Here is a 24,618-nt window from a genome sequence, read left to right as displayed (position 1 = left end):
GTTTGTTGTGTCTATCGACCTGCCAGCACTTTCGTTTGGTAAGTCACATCATCTTTGTTTTTAGATATATATATGTATATATAGGGTGAGTCACCTAACGTTACCGCTGGATATATTTCGTAAACCACATGAAATACTGACGAACCGATTACACAGACCGAACGTGAGAACAGGGGCTAGTGTAACTGTTTAATACAAAGCATACAAAAATGCACGGAAGTATGTTTTTTAACACAAACCTACTTTTTTTTAAATGGAACCACGTTAGTTTTGTTAGCACATCTGAACATATAAACAAATACGTAATCAGTGCCGGTTGTTGCATTGTAAAATGTTAATTACATCCGGAGATATTGTAACCTAAAGTTGACGCTTGAAACCTCCGACGTTCAGTTGCGTGTTGTAGCAAACACGGGCCACGGGCATTTCATAGGGCGTGGAGGACGCATAAATTGGCCAGACCGTTCCCATGATCTTACATATCTGTACTTCTTTCTTTGGGGTACGTTAAAGGAGAATGTGTACCGTGATATGCCTACAACCCCAGAGGATATGAAACAACGTATTGTTGCAGCCTGCGACGACATTACACTAGATGTACTGCGGCGCGTACGACATTCATTACGCCAGAGATTGCAATTGTGTGCAGCAAATGATGGCCACCACATTGAACATCTATCGGCCTGACATGTCGGGACACACTCTATTCCACTCCGTAATTGAAAACGGAAACCACGTGTGTACGTGTACCTCACCCCTCATGATAATGTACATGTGCGTCAGTGAAAAAGACCAATAAAAAGGTGTTAGCATGCGGACGTAATGTGCTGTACCAGTCTCTTCTGTACCTGAGGTACATCACCATTCCCTTTGGATCCCAACGTAATTCGGTGCTCTCCGATACACACGTTCCAACAGCGGAGGAGTGGTACTCAAGCGTCAGATTTAGGTTACAATATCTCCGGATGTAATTAACATTTTACAATCCAACAAACGGCACTGATTACGTATGTGTTTATATGTTCAGATGTGCTAACAAAACTAACGGGGTTCCATTTAAAAAAACGTAGGTTTGTGTTAAAAAACATACCTCCGTGCATATTTTTTTATGGTTTGTATTAACCAGTTTCATTAGCCCCACTCCTCACGTTCGGTCTGTGGAATCGATTCCTCAGTATTTGATGTGGTTTACGAAATATATCCACCGGTAATGTTAGGTGACTCACCCTGTATATATGATTTTCCCTCTGTTTGCTTATTTCTGTACAATAATAGGGTTGTATATCAAATTGTAGTACACGTTTGTGGAGAGTTTTTCGTTCTTTGCTCCCACAACAGTAGGAACGTTGTAGTAAGTCAAGCAAAGTGCTAATTGTGCTGGAAATATCTGATGAGGTTCGAGAACATTTGTATGACAAAAGCCTATTCTTAATTTATATGAAACTTGGTGGAAATCAGCCTATGGAATGATAGCGAATAGCGAGAATGAAGAGTTTCAAATATATCTAGTATACAGCAGGTTAAGGCAAAAAGGAATTAAAATATTAAGATTTGTAGAAACAATAGCCAGACTAAGGGTTTTATATTTATTTTATTTTAGTTTTTTCTATCGAAATGAACTACTGTACGTGCTGGGAGTGAGTACTTTGAGTAGATACAGTAACTACACGGCCTTCGCTGAAGGAGCAGATGGGAGAAACACCTCAAAATGTTACTAAGTAAAACCCTCACATTTTAAATGATACCTAATGGTGAATCATATCAAAGTCAATGTTATTAAAGACTTTTTATTAAAAGCCATAACACTGGACCTTTGATTGAATTTCGAGTAATGAACCGTGTGATGGTATTAGCGTCGAAACGGATGAAAAAACTAGTGCTGATGGGACGAGAGAAATTTAATTTACCTGGAATCAACTGTCAGATTTTATGAGCGAAAGCAGCATCGCGTAAGGAGAAAACCCTAACAGGAACCAATGTCGAAGTTTTGCTTGACTATAAAGTCAGCTCGCCTGTGAACACACTGCACTCTGTCATTTGTGGTGGAGTCTCCACTTTAGTCGACGACAGTACACTGAATTTATGCGGCTATGGTGGAAAACCCATCATCGTCATGTGGTGTAACCCCTAAATACAACATGCTGAATGACTACTTTGCTGTAGACACTCTCTGAGTACGAATATCGATATTTAGAGGTATAACAAAACATGTAACCACTATTACAGATAACCGTTTTTGTGCTGGTAGCAGCAGTTGAACCACATACAACAGTACTAGATGCGCTGATAACCAAAACATTATGATCACAGCCCAACGCGACAATGGATGACACCTGGTGGCGTTGCGGACTTGTGATGCGGTAACAAACCTGTGTAAGTGGAGGAGACACCGACGGGGGATCACCCTGTCGAAGATACGGGATGGAAATGAGGAAATCCATTGAGATAAGTGACTTTGACAAAGGGCAGATTATTATTACGCAGAGCCTTTGAACGAGAGTCTCGAAATCGTCGAACCTGGCCTTGCTACTGTCGTGAGCATCTGCTGAAAGAGATAGAAGAACAGTGAATCTACCATCGGGCGCTAAATGATTGCACGTCCACGACTCTTCACAGAACATGGGGTTCGCAGGCTTGTCTTCTCTGTTAAGTAGTATACATGGTAATGTGTTTCATCTCGGCCGAAAGAGCACAGTGCTGGTGCAGGAAAATGGGTTTCGAAGCACATCGTTCAACGTAAATTGTTTAACATGGAGTTCCGCAGCGGATCACCCCTAAGTGTTCGCATGCTGACCCAACTACATTGTCAATTACGATTGCAGTAGTCACGGGAACATCGAGATTCGAGATTAGATCGTTGATCAGTGGATACGTATCGGCTCATCCGGTGAAACACGAGTTTGCTACAACACGTCAATGGTCGTCTCCACAAATGCCGTCATCGTGTTGAACAGTGGCTCGAAACCTGCAGAGCGCCACGGACGCCCGCTCACGGGAGCTGTATTGTCGTGTGGGGGGACGTTTTACTGCGCTTCTAAGTGACCTGTGGTAGTAATCGAAGACACGCTAACAGCTACGAACCACGTGCATCCCTTCGAGACTGATTGATGTCTTCCCCGACTTCGTGTCATCTTTCAGTAGAGTAACTGTGTGTGTCTCGGAGCCAGAACGGTACTAAAGTGACTTAAGGAGGATTGTAGTGGACTCACGTTGATATCTCGGCGACCAAATTCGCCTGATGTAACTCCTATGTAACCCATCAATGTCGCTGTCCGGCGCCATCAACGTGTAAGCAAATGAGTATCCCGTTATTTGCGCGAATTAGATGATCTGTGGATAGACAATGCCACACACCTCCACACACCTACCAACAAACGGTCGGAATCCTGATGCGGAGAATCATGATTTATTTGTTTCCAAAGGTGGACAAAAAAGCTTAAGAAGATTGCCATTACGTTTTGGCTCATCAATGTGTGAAACCTAGAACGCAAACACATTTGCAGCTGTTTCAAACTTGAAAGAAAAACCGTCACCACAAACAAGATTCCAAACATTACAAGAGCATCCTCATGTCAATATGCGCAATAATCAAATGTCTTTTCAGCATAAACTTCAGTCCCATTTATATGTATATTAACGCTGAATGGTTACATTTCGTGGATGAATGCCGGATGGTGCCCTGATCGTTGGAAGAAAGTCGCCTCAGTGCCTGGAGCCTGGTTGACTCCCTTCGGCACCTCGGCTGACCTGTCCATGTTCTAGTGCGACTATGAAGCTCCTGGCGTCAACCTACCACCTGTTTGGCGAGCTGTCATGATTTTCATTTACCATGACGAATCCCCAAGAACCTCTATCTCATTATAATATATAAGATGTTTAATAATTATTGTATCAAATCCGAAAATATGTACAAAGAATAAGAAAATTCTCGTTCAGAAAATGAACATGGATATAATCATTTGTAAAGTTTTCAATATTTTTGAAATGACAAAATATTATTAAATATATCATTTATCCAATGTTGGTGATGTACTTTCTAACGATAGTGTCTATTATTCCTTGTGATCGTTTTTCAGAAACCTTGCAGAATCGTATTGTGTGTTTTTGTAATGTAATGCATATGAAATGCAAATGAAATTGTAAACTAACTACTAGCGACTGTAGGACCATCCCTGGTTTTTGGATGCCCGTTTTTCCGGTGGACCGCTCCAGATTAGGTGGACAGTAAAAATATGCGGGGGTAAGATGTGAAACAGAGTCTAGTGAAACGGCTTAATCGAACACTAGTAAAGATAATGTACATCTTGATCATCAGCTGACCAGATGACGCAAACAATCACTTGAAATAAAGTGTAACTGGTATGGAAAAACCTGTATAAAATGAACATAATACCTCAGTGTCGAAGTAACCGCTTATGAACGTTTTTGACGGAATAACAACGAAATGTAGAACGAAACGAAATAACTTTGTGTTGTTCTCTGACACAGATATTGATTCAAAGCTTAACATTGATAGGGGGCGTTTATAGCGCCACAGACAAAATTAAAGGAACTTCCCTCTGTTTTTTATTCTCATTATTCACGTTGTCGTGAAAGTACCATGTACACACGAAATAATTAATATATAAAATATCTGTCCTCTGTGTAAGGCCAGTGATCATTATAAACATTGTACTGATATAACTGTAATGGAAACAAAGATGACAAAGATTCTCATGTCTGATGGATTATACAAAAACGAGACAATGGAGAAGTCGGCCACTGCTACATTGCCACGCTCTTAGATTGTTTCTCAGGTTTCTTTGTCGTCGAGACTGCTAATTCATGTGAGTTGTCGCACATTATCGTGTATGTTAGTGGTTGAAATAATTAAAGTGAAAGAGTTAACTGTATCCCGATTACTGCCACTAAAATTCCCTTTCCATTTTATTAAATAGAAAAGTTCATGATAGAAAGAATGTGAAATATTTAAACATGGAAGCCTTCCTTTTGTTACAGGAATTTATTTCAGCTGGCAAGTTCACTCACTGATTAATATAGTACCTGCAATCGTTTTCTTTTGTTCCGATGTCAGATCGTGTTTCCTAACTTTAAGACTCACAGAGTTAAAGATAATATTACACAGTCGGACAATTAAAACAAACTAATTGTTTCCAAGTAAACTGTGCGTCGTTGCTATTTTTAAATGAATGTTACGGAGATTACAAATATTCTACACCGTTATTAAGAGCAGAGTTTAATAACCAAGTCAAAGACAAATTTTCGCCCCAGTTACTACGTTTATCGTTGCCAAAACACACGTGAATAGCACGAAATAACACTTTGCGTCCATTTGGTAACTGAAATTATTAAGTACCGAATAAAGCAAGACAGTAAAACCTCATTTCCCGTGTGGCGACCATAAAAGGGCAAACACATGCCAGAAAAGTCTGTGCATTCGGATATTCAGTATAAAATTCCTCTGTCAACGGATGTGAGTTGTCTTACAAATATCCGGCACATTTACTCGAATATCTATCATTTCCCATCTGTGCTGCGGTCACATGTAAGTGCTACACGGATTGGACAATACACTGAAGCACCAATAACTCAACCGATTACCACGCCCAGTACGGTACAGGAAAACAATTACCACTCAAAAACGCTTCCACTCGTATCGGAATGAATAAATACAGTTCCTGTAAAGTTTTCAAGAGAGTCTTATACCATTCTCCCTCAACAGTAGCGGCGAGTTCAGTGGCCCACAATGACGCAATAATAGTGTGATCTGGTGACAGTGGTGGCTGTGTGATTTTGGTACAGACAGGGTTCGCAGGTGTGAAATTTAATTCTGCAGTGCCTTTTGCAACTGTCCTCCTCCTGTTTTTCGTCGCTATTCTCTTTAGACTCTTGTGACTTGGCTGCTGATGATTTTCCGTTTTACCTAGATGCTGCATGAAGCCCGATACGGTGCTTCTGTAAACACCAAACGCTTTGCCTACCTTGATTGTGGAAGAGACACCACACGAGCAGCAACAATATGCCAACGGTTGAATTCACTTAGTTGCGACATACTGCACTCACAACTACACACACCCTTGTTCTGAAGACGACTGACAATTGCAACGTACTGAGGACATTTCACAGGGGCCGTTCGTGGTCAAATAAAACAGCGCAATGAGCAAACTTGGCTATGCTCAAGTTTTCATTTCTCGCGCTAATTCTGTGTTTTTGTCCAACCCCTGCGATGGATAAATTTTTATTTCGAATTTTCAGTTTTCTTTTTGGTGTAATTTTTTCTGACGTGTACTTCGATGAATATTTTCTTCCATTCGCTGATTGCTTTTTTCTTTTTCTTTTTCCTTTTTTTTACTACCGAGAAGGTAAGATCTAGCTTTCGAATTCATTAATGCATGTTACGTAGCTCTGTACTTACGCATGATTTCTTGCTTTCGAGTTCATTAATACATGTTACGTTGCTGTACATACACAAGATTAAAGAGTATTCAGTCTTTGAGTCCCATCAAGAGTTCACCCTCGTTAAAGTCTGATACGCCAATTTCTGTGCTTTCCTAGTAGCGTCTTAATCTTTTTATGGCATCACAGAGGATCCTCTCCATCCCATTTTCAAATTGTACATCTTAACAATATTTCGTCTACTTCACGTGCCAGACATCATCCACATTCTTATCCCCACAGTTGAATGTATTATTCTTACTGCTCAGTACTTAAGTAATCATTTTCCCAATGCTGTGGTTACTAAGTTATCTACAACGATCACTACTTAAAAAGCCAATCCGAATAAAAGGCAGGTGTGTGCGTTCCACCTACATACGACGGAAGCAAGGAGAAAGCTGAACATCACATAGAAATTAAACAACACAGAGCAGAGACATGTATCACTGACTTGAGGCATTCTGTATTGTTCATTTACGAATTGTTTGTGGTTTCTAGTTCTGTAGTACATTTCGAAATAAAGTGGATGCATCAGTTTACATATCTCACATTAAGTCGATGGATTTTTATGCTAGCAGCTTTGAGTCTATTACGCTGTCTACTGCTTGTCATCTGCAAAAAGCAAAACGTTGTTTTATTTTTTTTTTGTTATGCGTTTCAGACAGGAATCACTATGTATCGTGATGTTTGGCATGTTACTCCCAGTTTTTCATGTTGTGCTATTTTCGCTTTGTTCGTGTCGAGGTAAGATGCGTATTTCTTGATCTTTTGTCTTCATATACTCATTTCTACGATTCGTTCATCAAATACATAATTTCTGCCGCCATTGCGTGTTGTTGTATCTGTGTAATGTTCGTTTCCTTCTTGGCATCTTTGCTTGGGATGTTATGCAATGAAACTCTCTTTGGCACAAATCAGAATCAACGTCAAATGTGCGTATGTCGAGCTTCTAAAATTAAATTCCCTTCTTCCCATACTACAAACCATTCGCTCCAAATGTCTATCCACAACACACACTCTCTCTCTCCCTCTCTCTCAGTCTGGGAAAAGAACACCCCCCCCCCCCCCCCACACACACACACAATATATATTCGTGAGACATGAAATTAACACCACAAAACAGCGCTTCAGATCCGCACGCCACATCCCAAGGAAACATGCCAAACAAATTAACACTACACTTTCACAGCAATACGCAGTGCCTGCGAAAACACTGTGCTTGGCGAAAAATGGTAAAATTTAATTTATGATTACAAAAACGTACGAAATAAGTGTGTTACCTCGAAACAGACAAAGTAGAAACACCACCACATCAAAAACTGTGATCAGCATGGCAAACAACATGATACATAGCGATTCTCGGTCGGAAATGCGTAATAAACCGAAAATATAATAACGTTTTGCTGATTTGCGGGTGACAAGCTGTAGATTGTTTATTAGACCCAAAGGTATTAACTTAAATAGCCAATAACTTCATGTGAGGTATATAATCAAATGCATACATCCCCTTTATTTCCAAATTTACTTTATAGCCAGAAACGTTACACATGAACAAACAACACAAAATGTCTCAACTGAACTTATATGCAAACCAATCTGAAAAGGTATTTGACAATATTCACTCATTCTGAAAACGTAAATATGTTGTACCAAATGTTTATTTAAGGGTTAATATGTAACAATTTTGCGGACGGAAAATAAGCAAGTAGACCACTGAATATACCACAATAAGTGTTGAAAAATGTCAGGGTAACAACGAAACAACAAAAGTATCTTGGATAAGGAGTAAATCCAATCTAATTTTGAACTACTTCTCGACAAAACCACGATTAGAAGAGACGCTGTTCTCTCAAGATGGGAAAATGGGTGATTCTCAACAGTTTCCGCCGCTGCTGTTTTCAAAAAACAGAACCATTATTGGTAATTCGAAGTCACATTTTACGGTTCTGAACGAAAATCAACATCCTTCTTCGGCACATCTATCAGGCTGTAAGTTTAATATAAGTGATGGTTCCCTAACAAATGACGAAAGAAGTTTATAGCCACATGAAGTAGCAACATTTCTCAAACCTTTTGTTCCCGACGAAACTTACAAATTTCGCCTCAATTTGCAAAGACGCCTATATCGCAAGTTCCTCCAAAGTTGGACGGAGTATACAACACCAAAGAGGATGGTTTCTTATGTAAGTACTGAACGTTTTTCTCTACAAGTTCGGGTAAAGATAGTCATGAAATTACTGTAGCCCTGATAAACTCTAAGTCTTTGAATTGGATCCATGCTCTTGAATATTTCAAGACCCATGTGAGCAACGACTACCGTAAGGCTGCTGTAAGCGATGGTGATTATTTTTTTCACATGATTATGAACACGACAAAAGATATGAAACATTGCCTGGACCATGGGTTGGTAGAGCAAGTAGAAAAAAAAGAAGAAAATTTGGAGGGCCTATCGTCAAGGTTTTGATTTTTTGTGGACATCAGGAGATCGCATCAAGTAGACAGAGAGACTTCGGCCGCATTGAAGTTGACAAAGGAAATGTTAAGAAATCGGTTAACTTTCTCTCCAATGTAAAATAACATGCGGAAGGTGATGAAAACGCACGAGGAAGCTTGGAGGGACCTTGTAAATGTGACATTATCGTCCCATCCCAAAATCAGATCATCTGTTTCATCAATAACCAAATCTTGACAAAGATTGCTCAGTGCGTTAATTATGCCGAAAGTATCGCAGTAGAAACTGCTGACGTTTCTGAAATAGAGCAACTCTTTGTTTCCCTTGTATTTCCCCAGATCTCAAGGATGGTGAAGAGTTACTGTAAATTTGTTCCAGTGTTTGATGCGACTGGTAATGGATAAGCTGGATCTATAATTGTAGACTTGGTGAAGTTTGGCCTTGGTGTGTCATTTTTAAGAGAAAGCGCTGTGACTGTGCTGCACCCATGTCGGGAACACTCCGTTGGGCTCATGCATTCATACAACAGTACTACCCTTCAGCTGTGTATTCTCATTGTGTAGCTCATAATTTTAGTTTAGTAGTTACAGACATATGCTACATTTCACTTATCAGGCATTCACTAAGAACACTGGAAATGGTATGTAATTTCTTTGCGATACCTATGCTGAGGCAGGTATTTAATGATGCTTTGTCTCATTAACCAATGTTCGAACCAGGAGTTTGAAACGCATGACACTCACTAAATGGATTGAGCGTCTTCGCAGCTCACGAGATGGCAATGAAATATAAGGTTGTTTTTTTCCGGCTCTGGAAAAGATTAAAGTATTTGACAAGACCGCATTCCACGATCCCATGATTCTGTTAGCAGCCGTCACCAAGGGCAATTTTCTTATCTGGTCGGTTATACTCTCTGAAATGCCTGCGCTGTTACATCTATCCTAATCTGATTCAGTTTCTACAGCTCTTGGTTGCCTTACCAGTGAGAACGGCCACGAATTAGCGAATTATTTCCAACCTTATTAGAATCATAAGCGACGCACGTCCGACTGGGCTCGCCATGCTCACAATTCATCGGGAAGAAAGGACTGAGGCCCAAACTGCTATAAGCGATATAGCAAAAGAAAGAGGCCAGTTTCTTCCTTTTGTATTTTAAAGTTCTAGTAAATGGTTTAATCACTTGTTCTGCTTAAGCGTACTGAAGAATCAGATAAGTGGATATTACACACTTGAAAGTAAATGTAAAGGGCCTAAGCTATAAAAGTACGCAATTCATTTAATCGATGCAAAACTATTCTGTTAGGAACTGGATTATGCTGTGCTGAAATTCTGCAAACTTCATAACGTTATAAAACTAATTTCATGATATAATACGTAGCCTCAATAAGGCGCTTCGTACTGTCACTAGTGTTCCAATTCAACAAATTTAAACCAATGACACATATTACATAATTTGAGACTTTAAATTAGTATGGGTGAATAAAATTAACTCTCTATTTGAAGCATAGTAAAATGAGAGGCATAGACTCTCCCCGCCCCATACCTGCCAAAACTAAACTGTCTGTATGCCACCGTGGACTGCAAAACGGAACTTAGCAACGGTACGGGAACTGGAAGACACTCAGCATATTGAGAACAGTAGTGCAGAGATGCTAAATTAATCTGAAGAAGTAGGGGTAAGTGTGATGATGAACTTTGTGAAGGTGGAACAAGGCAGGACTCAGAACACTTGTTGGTTTGCTGTAATCTGAGGGAACCTTCTGACATGAAACACTTGCTCCTGACTGCTAAACTCTGGACCCAAAAAACGTGAAACTATCGCAAAGATTTCAATCATTAACATTAGTTTGTCGTTTTAGAATTATATTTTGTTTTAGTGTTTTTACGACTTGGATAAACAGATTTACTAATTTTCTTAACTTGTTGTTGAACACCAGTGACGAGTAACGCGGTAATAGTCATATGGTTCCGTAAAACAGAAAGTTGCAGGCAATTTGTTACCAGGGACGAATACGAGCTCAAATAAGAATGGGAAGAAATCACACGACTGCTTTTGAGACGAAACATCCTACCATATGCCGTAAGTGATTTAGGGAAACCATAGTTGAAACCATATAGATGACTGCTCTCCCGAATACGAGTCCAGTGTACTAACAAATACTACACCTCGATTGTTACAATCAGGATTACATACGTCGGGCAGACCATTCGCCGGGTGCTAGTTATTCCATTTGTCGTCACTTCGGCGACTTGCGCGTCGATGGGAATGATTTGATGGTGATTATGACAACACAGTATCCAGTCCCTTAGCGGAGAAAATATCCGACCTTGTCGGGAATCGAACCCGGGCCCCGAGGATTGACACTCTATCGCGCTGACCACTCACTTCCCGGTGTCGGACATGATGTAAAGTGATAGATCGAAGGTATAACTGCTGATAAAGGGAAAATGACTGATCTTAATTTCTGTAGTACCTTTTGTGTAAAGTTGGTTTGCACAGTAAGTGATGGTTCCTCCTCGTTCCCAGAGTCCTACTTCATGTCCGTTCCAGAAAATAAGGCACAATATTTATGCACTGCTTCACATTCTCCAATGTAATAAAAAATATGAGAATTCCAACAGTGTTTCAGCGTAGGACGGGGGTGGTACTCACAACGCCGGACGCGAACTTGCGCAGGACGCAGGGCAGCGTGGCGGTGCCGCCCTCCTGCGCGACCACGACGGTGGAGTTGCTCGTGACGAAGACGGAGGGCGCGGCCAGCGTGTTGCCGGCGGCCGCCGCCGGCGCGCCGCCCCCGCCGCCCTCGTGTCGCAGCTTGCCAGGCGTCGCCGCCGCCGCCGACCCCGAGCCGGACACCAGCGCCAGTGCGCTCAGAGATGTCGTCGACTGTGGGTGACCTGCAAAGTGACGGCCGAAGCCTTACCTCAGCTGACCAACACCACGAATGTGTACCCGTGACGTCAAAAATATATCGCTTCCGTGACACGATTATTAATGTTAACAAAATGTGTTACTGGAAATTAAAATTATAGCACTAGAAATGGTAAGAAGAAATAATTATTAAATTTGTTGGTGATAAAAGAAGCAAAATAATCTATTAACAGCTAACCACACAAACCGCAACAATGTTTCTATAACGGGTGGTCATCGAGTCTAAACAATCTTCAAAAATAGATCCAGTTACGTTATTCCCGGATTCCCCAACTTGATGATAGGGTTTACAGCTCTTAACAGGTGGTGAACGAGATTCTCGATGATCCAGACCAAATGTTTTCAATGGTTGAGTGACGTAGAAGACGTGCTGGCTGTGGCTAGTCGAATACCAACTTTATTAATGTACGTCAGGCCAGTAAAACACTGTGTTGTTAACATATAGCATCACGAAGACACCAACAGTAGGATACAGCCAAAGAACTTAAACCGTGCTAAACGTAAAAAGAATGGTTCAAATGGCTCTGAGCACTATGGGACTCAACTTCTTAGGTCATAAGTCCCCTAGAACTTAGAACTACTTAAATCTAACTAACCTAAGGACATCACACACACCCATGCCCGAGGCAGGATTCGAACCTGCGACCGTAGCAGCCCCGCGGTTCCGGACTGCAGCGCCAGAATCGCACGGCCACCGCGGCCGGCGATAAACGTAAGACTACCAGCTATATGGAACAGAGTTCACCATGTTCTGTACCCAATGGCAACCCGCACAATCAGTCCAAATTCATCGCCCATAATACGGCAGATACAATGTGGCAACGTCGTTCTCTTAGGAGACTTCACATATCAGTATGTCCACCATGACACCGCAGTCAGAATCGAGACTTATTTGAAAATACCAGAGGCTCCATTCCTGCATACTCTGTTCCTTTCCAGTGCACCACTGTGTGGGCGCGAGTCTGTTCCCATTTCAAGGGAAGCCGCAATAATGATTGCAGACATAAGTCTTCACAATGTAATTTGGATATCTCTCTCCCTAACAACAAATTTTTTCCTGACTCAAGGTAAGCGATCAGGGTTTCACGAACCTGCACGACCGAATGAACAAATGCCAATTCTTTGAGGTGCTAGTAATGTTGGAGGAGAAGGGGGCTTTGAGATCCTGAAGTAGTTGGGACACTGAAACCACGCTCTGTATTGACACGAGAGTCGGTAGGCAAAAATGCTGTCTCTATTGGTGCTAGTGGTCATTTCGAGTTCTTACATAATAAATAATCCAATCTTCAGCCAGGCAACCCACTCTTAACTCATATATCTGAATGTGAAATTTTCTACCTAGTATTTCCATTTATATACAGCCGGCCGCTGTGGTCGAACTGTCCTAGGTGCTTCAGTCTGGAACGGCGCTGCTGCTACGGTCTCAGGTTTGAATCCTGCCTTGGGCATGGATGTCTGTAATGTCCTTAGATTAGTTAGGTTTAAGTAGTTCTAAATCTAGGGGGCTGATGACCTCAGATGTTAAATCCCATAGTGCTTCGAGCCATTTGAACCATTTAAATTTACATACACACATGAAAAAAAGTTTTGCATCATCTCGGTTCCGAGATTTACGGAACCTGTATAGAAAATTGGTCTAGGGATCAACATAATGGTCTTTTTCGCCCTTTCTATTGTTCATGAAAACGACACATTGCATTTTGTATCACCAAGCCGCGAAACCTTCAGAGGCGGTGGTCCAGATTGCTGTACACACCGGTACCTCTAATACCCAGTAGCAAGTCCTCTTGGATTTATGCTTGCCTGTATAGGTCGTGGCATACTATCCACAACTTCATCAAGGTACTGTTGGTCTACATTGTCCCACTCCTCAACAGCGATTCGGCGTAGATCCCTCAGAGTGGTTGGTACGTCACGTCCTCCATAACAGCCCTTTTGAAACTACTCGAGGCACGTTCGACAGGGTTCATGTGTGGATAACATGCTGGCCACTTTAGTCGAGCGATGTCGTTATGCTGAAGGAAGACAGTCACAAGATGTGTATGGTGGGTGCGCTAACTGTCGTCCATGAAGACAAATGCCTCGCCAATATGCTGCCAATATGGTTACACTATTGTCCGAAGGCTGGAATTTACGTATCTTACAGCCGTTACGGCGCCTTCCATGACCACCAGTGGCGTACATAGGTACCACAAAGTGCCAACCCAAGACAGCAGGGAACCACCATTTTGCTGCACTCTTGGGACAGTGAGTCTAAGGCGTTCAGCCCAACCAGGTTGCCTCCAAACCCTCCAAACACGACGATTGTCTGGTTGAAGATACACTACTGGCCATTAAAATTGCTGCACCACGAATATGACGTGCTACAGACGCGAAATTTAACCGACAGGAAGAACATGCTGTGATATGCAAATGATTAGCTTTTCAGAGCATTAACACAAGGTTGGCGCCGGTGGCGACACCTACAACGTGCTGACACGACGAAAGTTTCCAACCGATTTCTCATACACAAACAGCAGTTGACCGTCGTTGCCTGATGAAACGTTGTTGTGATGCTCGTGTAAGGGGAAGAAATGCATACCATCAAGTTTCCGACTTTGATAAAGGTGGGATTGTAGCCTACCACGATTGCGGTTTATCGTATCGCAACATTGCTGCTCGCGTTGATCGAGATACAATGACTGTTAACAGAATATGGAATCTGTGGGTTCAGGAGGGTAATACGGAACGCCGTGGTGGATCCCAACGGCCTCGTATGCACGAGTGCACGAATGGCAAAACGTACTGCGTGGTGTCGTGGTTGCAAAGATGGGCCTCGCCATGGACGTCTGGAGTGGAGTTGTGCATAATGCAGGCTACTGTTCACTGTTCGAGTCGTAACACGACGTCCTGTGGCTGCACGAAAAGCATTATTCAACGTTGTGGCGTGGCTGTCAGGGTTCCTCCGAGCCATAACCAGTAGGAAGCGGTCAGTCTCTTCAGTAGTAGCCCTTGGGCGGCCTGAGCGAGGCATGTCAACGACAGTTCCTGTCTCTATGTATCTCCTCCATGTTTAAACATCATCTCTTTCGCTCACTCCGATGCACCTGGACACTTCCCTTGATCTTCCTGGTACAAAGTAACAATGCGGACGCCATGGAACGGCGGTGCTGGCCATCTCAGCATGGTTGTACTACAGACAACACCAGCCATGAACCTCCTTCCTGGTGGAATGACAGGAACTGATTGGCTGTCGGACCTCGTCCGTCTAACAGGCGCTGCTCATGGATGATTGTTTTACATGTCTGGGCAGGTTTAGCCACATCTCTGAACAGTCAAAGGGAACGTGTCTGTGACACAATATCCACATCCAACGTCTACCTTCAGGAGTTCTAGGAACCGTGGTCATGGAAAACTTTTTTTGATGTGAGTAGAATGTAGATAACGTAGCTCGTATCTACTTTTTTCGCACATCCATCTTATGATAGACCATTGAACGACTTCAAATACTATATCTTTAATAGTAGGTACGATAGCGAAATCAACTGCAAATGAAATACGAACTATAAATAGATCTGAGGATATCAAGCCTAATACATAAATCATATGTCACGAGTAATACGTCACTGCCAGGCTCAGAGGATGAGGAATGGTTAAACCAAAACCGGTTTGCAAGATTTTCCCAGAAGCCAGACAAGGATGGCTTAACTGAAGTGTTTGCCTGGCTCAGGAAAGTTGTCCCTTGTAAAGTATGGACAGCAAGAGGGATTCACACAGGTCATAGGGACACTTGAGTGAAGCAGTGACATTCCTTTTTGAAATAAACAGGTTTGCTATTGGGTAGATGCTTTGATGAAGAAAGCAGACAGACACTTGAATCAATGCCTGGTGACGTTCGGGTTGCTGGGTTTTTGCAGCAAGCAGTTTTAGCAACCCTAACAAGGAACTGCAAGAGAACGAAGTGGGTGGTTCTCGTTTACAGGCCTCCGCCTCGAAATTTTATATTTTCACTCTGCGTGAAGACTGGAAAGCGTTGGTAGGCAGAGTCGATTATTAATTGGGATGCAGTTGAACAGTGTCCCTCCACCCTCTCCACCAGAAACAACGACGATACGACAAAACGTTCAGCGCTCTGGAGAAGAGTGTGAGAGAGGTGAGCAGCGAAATTGCAATGCAGCGGCAGCCAAGTGAGCGATGAGAATACGGTAGATATGCAGCAGACTGTGGTGAGGAATCACAAGCTGATGAGGTTGCGTTCAGGGGACTTGGCAGTCTATTTTCGAATCCGTCTTTAGACTAAGTAAAATCCCTGTATTCATTCTGATGACTATCATCTGCGTGCGACGTATTCATCTCCTGCTCGGTATTGAAAGTACTTAACTCGCAGTTCAATTTACGAATGCTTAAACATCTTTCTGTACTTCCTTGTCTGACGCCAGCGTCAAAACGTTACACTTACGCCACGAGACGATCACGAAAGAGAATAGTCGCCATGTTACAAATACAGAAACGCGACATCAGTTGGCGAGCCAAGTGCTACTTGATGGATGAAGGTCAGTGGCCAGCCAGTGTGGGAAAAGGAGTGGGTTGAGCCGCCCGGGGCGTCGTTGCGAGGCGCGGTCTATGGGAAATGAAAGCAGCTGCCTGTCAACCTGCCACTACAAAAGCAACGTATGGTGATGGGCGCATTGTGAAGACCTCTTCTGCCGCATATGTCCTCATGCAAAACCTAACTCCAACGTACCTTCCCAACCACTTTCGTGTCTATGGTCAGTCAAATCGGCCATGAGATATACATTTGTACTGATTATATAATACGAGTAGTAAGTGGAAATATTTTCATGACTTAATCCTTCATGCAATTAGTTTTGTACACAACACTGCGCGTTTACACTGAAATAACTGACAATTTTGTGTCCATGTATGTAGTACGCTTCACGCTAGTTTGGAGATTGTTGAATGCTCCGTTCATGGTGTTGCAATTTTCATGGCCACCAACGTATTAGAAACTGTTTCCTGTATTCGTAGACCCTCGATTAAATTGGTAATGTCCTGAGGTTACATAAAATTTTCATGATACAGGATAAAATTTCCTGGTGTAGATAAGCAATTAAATTAATAGTTCTACCAATGTTCATTGTATAACTTGAATTTATTTAAGCATCTTTTACAGTTGTATATGTTACGGCTTTCATCATGTTAGAATTATGATGTGAGCTCTACATTTAAAACGGCATGTTCAGTACTCGAATTATTCGCCAGTCAGTGAGGTACATTCCTTTGCATGCTTATGAGCCATGAACACAGAAATAGACCTCAGCGTTTTCGCCTTATCTAGCCACAAGTAAACACTAACTTTACAATGGAGGTTGTACAGTGCTTACCTGAAAGGACAAAAATTGGTACTTGCATCTGTAACTGTTTATGTATTGTAACTAAGAATTTCGAGGCTCACCTGTCAGATTTTTAATGGTTCATTGTCGATTGTTGTCTGGAGACGTTTCAGTACTGAACACAGAGAAAAAAAATCGCAGCAGGGCTTCAAAATGGTAAACATAAAGCCCAGATTGATCACAGGCTAATACTTAGCTATGTAAACGAAAGACTACTGTTGTGACAGAAGATCAGGTATTAGAGGCCCATCAACTTGGCTGCACTTACGGCTGATCTTTCTCTGGAAACCTCTAAAACCTCTATGATAGAGTGTAAACTTTGGATAAACAATGAAACTTTCAGAATAGATGTGTACGGAAGGGCAGTGGAATATTTCAGACTTCAGCAAGCAAATAATTTTTCCGCTGCTGATTGTCGCGAGATTTATTATTGTCAAGTTCTAAAAAATTTGTACAGAATACAGTGGGTACATAAAAACGAAATCCGTCGTACTTGGGAACATTGGTATCGCAAAATAAATCTTCGATACTTAGTGACCTAAGCTAGCAATTAAAACAATTATTATCTGATGAGGAATTACGTACATAAAAAGCAGTATGTCCCCTGAATCGGCAGGACCATTATACAATACGTACTCGACAGCAAATCCCAAATAAAAGGTTATGTCAAGAGACTGTAAGTAATGGCAGTCGTCAGTGTTCTGCACTGCACACAGTAGAATAGGAACAAATCCCCGTTGGCGCATTCCAATAAGAAAGTAGGATCCAATGTCACTGGTAGTGATCGTAGTATTGTTAAGTCCTACTTGAAATGGATAGAATCAGAAGCAGCTCTATCAGTAAGCCGCCCTCTCGGCGAATGCCGTCACCCGCAAGACATCTTACTGTCGGATATTGCCGACGACTGGCGCTCATTTCAGCCCCTTAATACGGAGAGTTCCTGCCTTCACTCCTCCCATCTCCCCACCGACAGTAGCGAATGCAGAAGAGGCTACCGAGTCAAAAAAAACGAAAAAACTCATGTGCTGGGAAAGCAGCGGTGGGATGTTGAAAAACTGTCTCTAGGAAGAGGGACAATAATGGCTGACTAGAGACGCTTCAGAGATGAATATGCGCTCACTAATTCTGCCATCAAGACAATGTGTGTCACATTCGGGGCAGACTTCCGTAGTATCATCCTGATCCTGATAACTTTTAGCAAATAAGGAATTACGAGTATTTGAAAATGGCTTTGTATTAAGATCAATGTATCTTGTTTATTTACTCATGCAGTATATATAGGACCTGATACGTTCGTAACGGTACGTCGCCAACCATTATCGCCGCCGCATCAGTTGCCCTTATTGACGTTGTAGCGAAAGGGCGCGCGCCATACCAACAGACTGACTAGATTAAATTAATACTTCTTCCATAGATAACGAATACGGCACTTCGTATTGATGTGGAACGTGTCATATTAACATAAGATTTCTTTACATCTCTTAATTTTTTTTCTCTTTTTAAGGGCGTAAAATTACTAATCTATAACTGAAAATTCATCTACTGAGTAGAAGGAGCTGTCATTCAGAAATTCTTTCCATTTGATTTCAAATTTTGGTTGGTTATCTGTCAGAGTTTTGATGCTATTTGATAAGTGACCAAATATTTTTGCGGCAGCATAATTCACCCCTTTCTGTGCCAAAGTTAAGTAGTGAAAATCAACTTTTCTCTTAGTGGTACAGGAATGCACAATGCTATCGCTTCTGAATTCGGATAGGCTACTGATAGCAAAATTCGGAAATATATATACTGTGAATATCCGTAGTTTGTTAAATGAATGTCTGCAAGACGATCTTGGCTAGGCTCCAGCTACTATTCGGATTGCACGTAAAGATGAATTACCCCAAAATATGATGCTATTCGAAAGCAGCAAATGAAAATATGCATTGTAAGCTAATTTACTTACATGTTTATCGTCAAAATTTGTAGTAACCCTAATAGCACGGCAATTGATCTCAAACGTTCCAGCCGATCCTCGATGTGTTCGTTCCAATTCACTCCCTTATCGATGCACACACTTAGAAATTTGGATTATTTTGCCTTAGCTGCAGACTACTGTTCGAACTCCGTATTTATTAATGATGTTGTGCCACTGCATGTAAAGAAGTATATATACAGTTTATTATTCAAATTTAATGACAGTCCATTTGCGGGGAACCACTTAATAATTTTCTGAAATACATTACTTACCACTACCACAGCTAATTTGAGTTTGTTAGGTATGATTACTACAGGTATGATTACAGCTAAAAGAGCTACCTTCACATCTTCGTGAATACATAGTGACAAGTCATTAAAACATATTTAGAATAATAAGGCACCCAGGATTCAACCTTGTGTTGCGCATTCTTGATACCTTCCCAGTTTGAGGTATTTGCTGATTTTTGCGCACTCTGCGTTCTGTTTATTCCAACCTCCTGTACTCTTCCAGTTAACTAAGAAGTAAACCACTTGTGCATTGTCCACTCATACTACAATATGTCTCTAGAAGAATTCCTAGGCATGCACAATCAAAAGCCTTTGAGAGATTACAGAAAATTCCAGTAGGTGATGTTTGGTTACCCAGACCTTATAATATTCGATCACTGAAAGCATATATAACATTTACTTTTAGAAAGATTTTCTGGAAACTACGTTCGTTGTTTGTTAGTGCTTAGTTTTTGCAAATATGTGAAGGTACCCTACAATACATTTCTAAGCAACGGTTTAATAACAAGATATTTCAATCCATCAGAAAAAAATGCCCTATTCCAATGAGCTATTATATATGTGACTGAGACTCCTACTTATCTGTTGAGAACAAACTTTTAGTACGTTGTTGGAGATCCCATCAGTTCCATGCGAGTCTACTTGAAGGTGGTGCGCGAATGCAAAATGAGAGCGGCAGGTGGCTATTGGTGGATGTCGAGTAAGGGAGTCAGAGCAGTCGTGACCACGTTGACGCTGCCACGCCCATGTTGACGTTGACGGATATGGACAGAAGGCGAGGCTGAGTCTCGAATGGGCGAGAGTTGGGCACAAGTTACACGGGAGGAAGTGGCATCGGAGGTCGTGGTGCGGGGAAGCAAATATCGAATCGTATGAGTGGTGAGTTCGGTTTCTAACTCTAAATGGAGCTATATGATCTGAGTCCAAAGGGAACTCATCGGATATCTGTTTAATAAAGACTGTTCGTGGAAGCATTTTCATTAATTGACACACTGAATATTTCTGTCTGAGCTAAGCATTGCATTCCACTGCGGGATTATCTGTCAATGTCTGCCCTGTTAATGTATCAGCCTGTCATTTCACACGTATGGACTGTGACCTCTGACCTATAGGCATACGTCGTGTCACGTTTAGGTCTTAGTGTGAAGAGGCAAAGACGGCCGCTATTTTGTGTTAGGGGGATATCCTTCCGCAGCCAATTCTGTCGGTTTTATTAACGAGTCACTTTTTGCAAGTTCACGTGCAGTAAATTCTCGTAAGGATACACCGATTGATGAGACCATGATTTCTTTTGCATGCAATGATATGTGTACTTATATTTCTTTCTTTTGTTTAAGATTCTTAGCTGTTATTTGTGTTTACTAAGTTAAGATAGTAAAGGACCAGTGTGGATCGGTAGTGTACCAGCTGCAGTTCGTGAATATTTTGTATCGCTGGTATTGTAGACAATTTTGCCGTGAAACATTTTGTATTTTCTAGCTGTTAAAAATTCGCTAGTGTAATAAATAACTTTAGTTTAAAGTCATTTTGTGTTAAAGTCATGTTTTAATTGTAATGTTAGCGTAACTGAGTGCTGTTAGGCATTTTTAATGCATTGATTAGATTTGGATTGTCAAGTGTTGCAGAGTTCAGTAAAAGTTGACCACGTGTAGTGAAATAACTTAGGACATGGTTGTGCTCTGTTATTCTTGAATACTACATAGCGATGCACACCAACCATTCCTCAAGTAAATTGGATTAATTTAGTAATACGTGATGATTTCTTTGCCACTGTAAATTTTCACGATACTTTTCGCCGTATTCAAATGTTTTAATTAAAGGACCTATCCTTCCATGAAAACATCTGTGGCCGCCATCAGTGTTCAATTTGCTTAAGTAACTAGTGTTTTTTTCTTTCTTTGCTTTTGAGTAGATAACATTTTAGAAGCCTCTGGCTGTTGTTCAAATGATTTACTTTATAATTCGGTGAATGCATAAACCCTGTCAGTCAGTGCTTGAACTGTATTTTTAATGCTCAGTTTTTATCTTAGGTAAAATCTCAAAGGTCAATGTCCCCTGCAGCCCTGAATACTTTAATCATAAAACATCAGTTGACATCTTTTTGTTTTGTGCTCCAAGCACCAACCGTGTCGTATCTGGAAGTGACGTTAGAAAATATAATTCTTGAATGTTACTTGATGAGTATGGCTCACTGGGTTCCCACATCCAGATCCTCGTATCCTACCCCTGAGACCTCGGGGAAGATAAAAAGATCTCAATACGTAACTTTTTGAACGATTGTGACAGTGTGGTACTTATAAGCTCTGCAGGAAGCAGTAACATTTATTAAAAATCAGTCATTTTGAGGGGTGATTAACCAAACGAAATTAATTCATCACACGTTTGAAAAACGGACTATAACTAACAACAAAGGCGAAGGAGGCAACAAGTTAGAAATGATAGGTTCCTACACATTATTTTTATTTATTGTTTCTATCACTGAAGCTCTCGATTCAAGTCCTAATTGGAAAACAAATAGTGAACTAATGGGCTGAAGAAAAATTCAACCACCATTGTGATAGTCGCTAAGAAAACTGACATTTTACAGCCACATTTATACATTCCAGATTATCAAAAGTTTGATTTTAAATTAAAGTGGGTGATTCGTATGCAGGTCACTAGTTTCGAGAGGGAACTAAATAGACTCTTGCTTGTAACAGAAAAAAAAGGAGAAGTGGTATGAGTTTAATATCCCGTAAAGTGGATAAGCGTCAGACATGAGCACTAGTACTGTCCCACATGCTAAGGGAAACGGCCGTGACTTATTCGAAGGATAAATATGGTCTTTCCCTTGAAGTTAACAATAAGAAGAAGCACGGATGACGTAAGCGTGAATGGTACAAAGGGTACATGACACTTCACCTATCCCAAATACGATTCTATTTTCTTAGTCGCTCAAGAAGAAAGAGACACATATATAGCACCTCGAAGAACAAAACATTACGTGTGGTCAATAAAATATAATACCCATGGCGTTATTATTCATATGCACATATTTGGAGAACAGAACAATTTGGCACAAACGTGTGTGCAGTTAGTAACACACAAATTGTGACATAGTAATTCTTATATATATTCCTATGGAGAGAGATATTGTACGGCTCCGGAGCGGTAGCAATATCTCAGCATTGCAGAGTCTGGCGAGTAGCTGGTGAATCTTTAATATTAGCGGATGCCGAGTTGCAACTGCTGACTCGACCAAAATTAAACTTGGCCTCTTGGGTTAGCCCTAAATTACGTTAATTACATTCCGCAGAACCAAAGAGGTATTTCGTTTGCCCCACAGCAAGCATAGTTACTGCTGGTTCCGTGCATGCCGTATGCGTTTACAGAGCACCACATATTTCTTGTGCTAGACTAATCCAATTTTCCTCACAATACGAACGTCTAAAATCATGAATACGCAAATAATTCTCTGAAAGCCCGGGATTTGTGTACGCATTAGTTTTTCTAATTAGTCGCCTGCCCGCATTACATATCAAAGAAAAAATTATTTAGTGTAATTGAATACAGATAAAGGAAACTGGGCCCACAAAAATGCTAGATGTTGACATACTGTTCGCAAAATTATTTAACTTACTTCGATTTGTCATATGGGAGTCGTGATGAGCATGGTGGCTGTAAGAATATTGTAAGAGCGTTCCTACAAATCCTTTCTTTACAACAACCTTAATATTTGTAAAATTAATCAAACTATCTATGGGTAGCAGTATTAGCGCCGAAGATTTTGTGACTAGAGCGTACTTTCCTTTGTACTTTGAAAGTACGTAAAAAGAAAATAGCAAACGTTCGCCCTCAAAGGATTAAACTAAATATGGACTTTACTGGAAATGTAACGTAATGAAATTGTGTACTGGATGCTGATGTGACAATTTTGAGAAAATAAAGAGTGCTGGAATTCATTCCCTTATCAGAGTTTGTGATACAGTTTTAGTGTGAGAGAATTCATTTAAGAACCTATAAAGTTATAAGTACTTAGGTAAACCTTTCCGTGTTCTTTTACATGAAACTTCGGCGTACTCGATACTTTCTGGAAGTTTACAATAAGCGCCTAGAACGAATTTAAGTTCTTCTGGTTTCAACAACATAATATTTTCAGCTTTTATGATCAACAGAAGACTCTCTAACGAATAAGAAACATCTACATGGATTTCATTATTCCTTTGGATTTAGACATGTGTTACGTATTACCTTGATTCAGATAAAACTAAACGTAACATTTTCGAACTACATTTTGTTACTCAAGTACCGCCTGTAGTAACTCATCGATACATTTCGGTGAGATTAAGCAGGAGATGTTGGATGAAATGTATGTTTGAAGGAGAGCTAGCTCCGCACTTAGTTAAATTCATTTAGATTGAACCCAATTTTCAAAGGACATTTTAAAGTAAGCGCCATTAACAAAATGCCACCAGTGAATTAAACATTAAAAATAGTGAATAGTGATAGTTGAAAACTGGTGAATATCGCAAACTATTTACACAATACAGATTAACTACACTGAAATGAAATGAGTACATTCATGAGAATGTGAAGTGGTATCAGTGCAAACCGTTCAGATACGTTGAACTTGCAATGTTATCAATACGCAATGACAATTCACTGAATTTCAGTGAATTTAATTTATTTATTCTACAAGGTGCTTAGTGAGGAATGGAAAATATTTGTCCGGCCGGAGTGGCCGAGCGGTTCTAGGCGCTGCAGTCTGGAACCGCGCAGCCGCTACGGTCGCAGGTTCGAATCCTGCCTCGGGCATGGGTGTGTGTGATGTCCTTCGGTTAGTTAGGTTTAAGTAGCTCTAAGTTCTAGGGGACTGATGACCTCAGAAGTTAAGTCCCATAGAGCTCAGAGCCATTTGAACCATTTTTTGGAAAATATTTTAGGAGATGGTAGTATAGACTATTTCGAATAAAGCATTCAATATAATATGGGGCCAGGTTTTATTGGGTTCAAACACAGAGATAGTTTTCAGATGTAAATTGTTATCTCACGTGTTGATGATCCACTTGCCGTTACTTTCGTCATTGAAATTCTAATTGTGAAATTGTACTTAACTTTACGTAACTGCATTAACTATGGTTGCGATTTGCTGCTCAGTTCTCTTGTATTTTTTAAGGCTGCCACACATTCTTACAAATGCT

The 24,618-nt window shown here is 40.9% G+C and overlaps 1 protein-coding gene and 1 long non-coding RNA gene across 2 annotated transcripts in view; both read right to left on the bottom strand.

Annotated features, from left to right (window-relative positions):
- LOC126263246 (igLON family member 5-like) overlaps positions 1–11,678 on the bottom strand; it is a gene marked incomplete at its 5' end in the record, with an annotated part of 171,569 nt that extends 159,891 nt beyond the window's left edge. The window contains one exon of the mRNA XM_049960331.1: positions 11,541–11,678. Coding sequence (XP_049816288.1) covers positions 11,541–11,678 — 138 coding nt within the window. The remainder of the gene's footprint in view (positions 1–11,540) is intronic.
- A 19-nt stretch (positions 11,679–11,697) lies between these two features.
- LOC126263077 (uncharacterized) overlaps positions 11,698–24,618 on the bottom strand; it is a 286,651-nt gene continuing 273,730 nt past the window's right edge. The window contains exon 3 of the long non-coding RNA XR_007546821.1: positions 11,698–11,785. This is a non-coding gene — a long non-coding RNA (uncharacterized LOC126263077). The remainder of the gene's footprint in view (positions 11,786–24,618) is intronic.

This window comes from Schistocerca nitens, chromosome 6, assembly GCF_023898315.1.
Source record: "Schistocerca nitens isolate TAMUIC-IGC-003100 chromosome 6, iqSchNite1.1, whole genome shotgun sequence".
NCBI classification, from domain to species: Eukaryota; Metazoa; Arthropoda; class Insecta; order Orthoptera; family Acrididae; genus Schistocerca; species Schistocerca nitens.
Note: the sequence above shows the minus strand (reverse complement) of the source record. Positions and strands in the feature narration are given on the sequence as shown.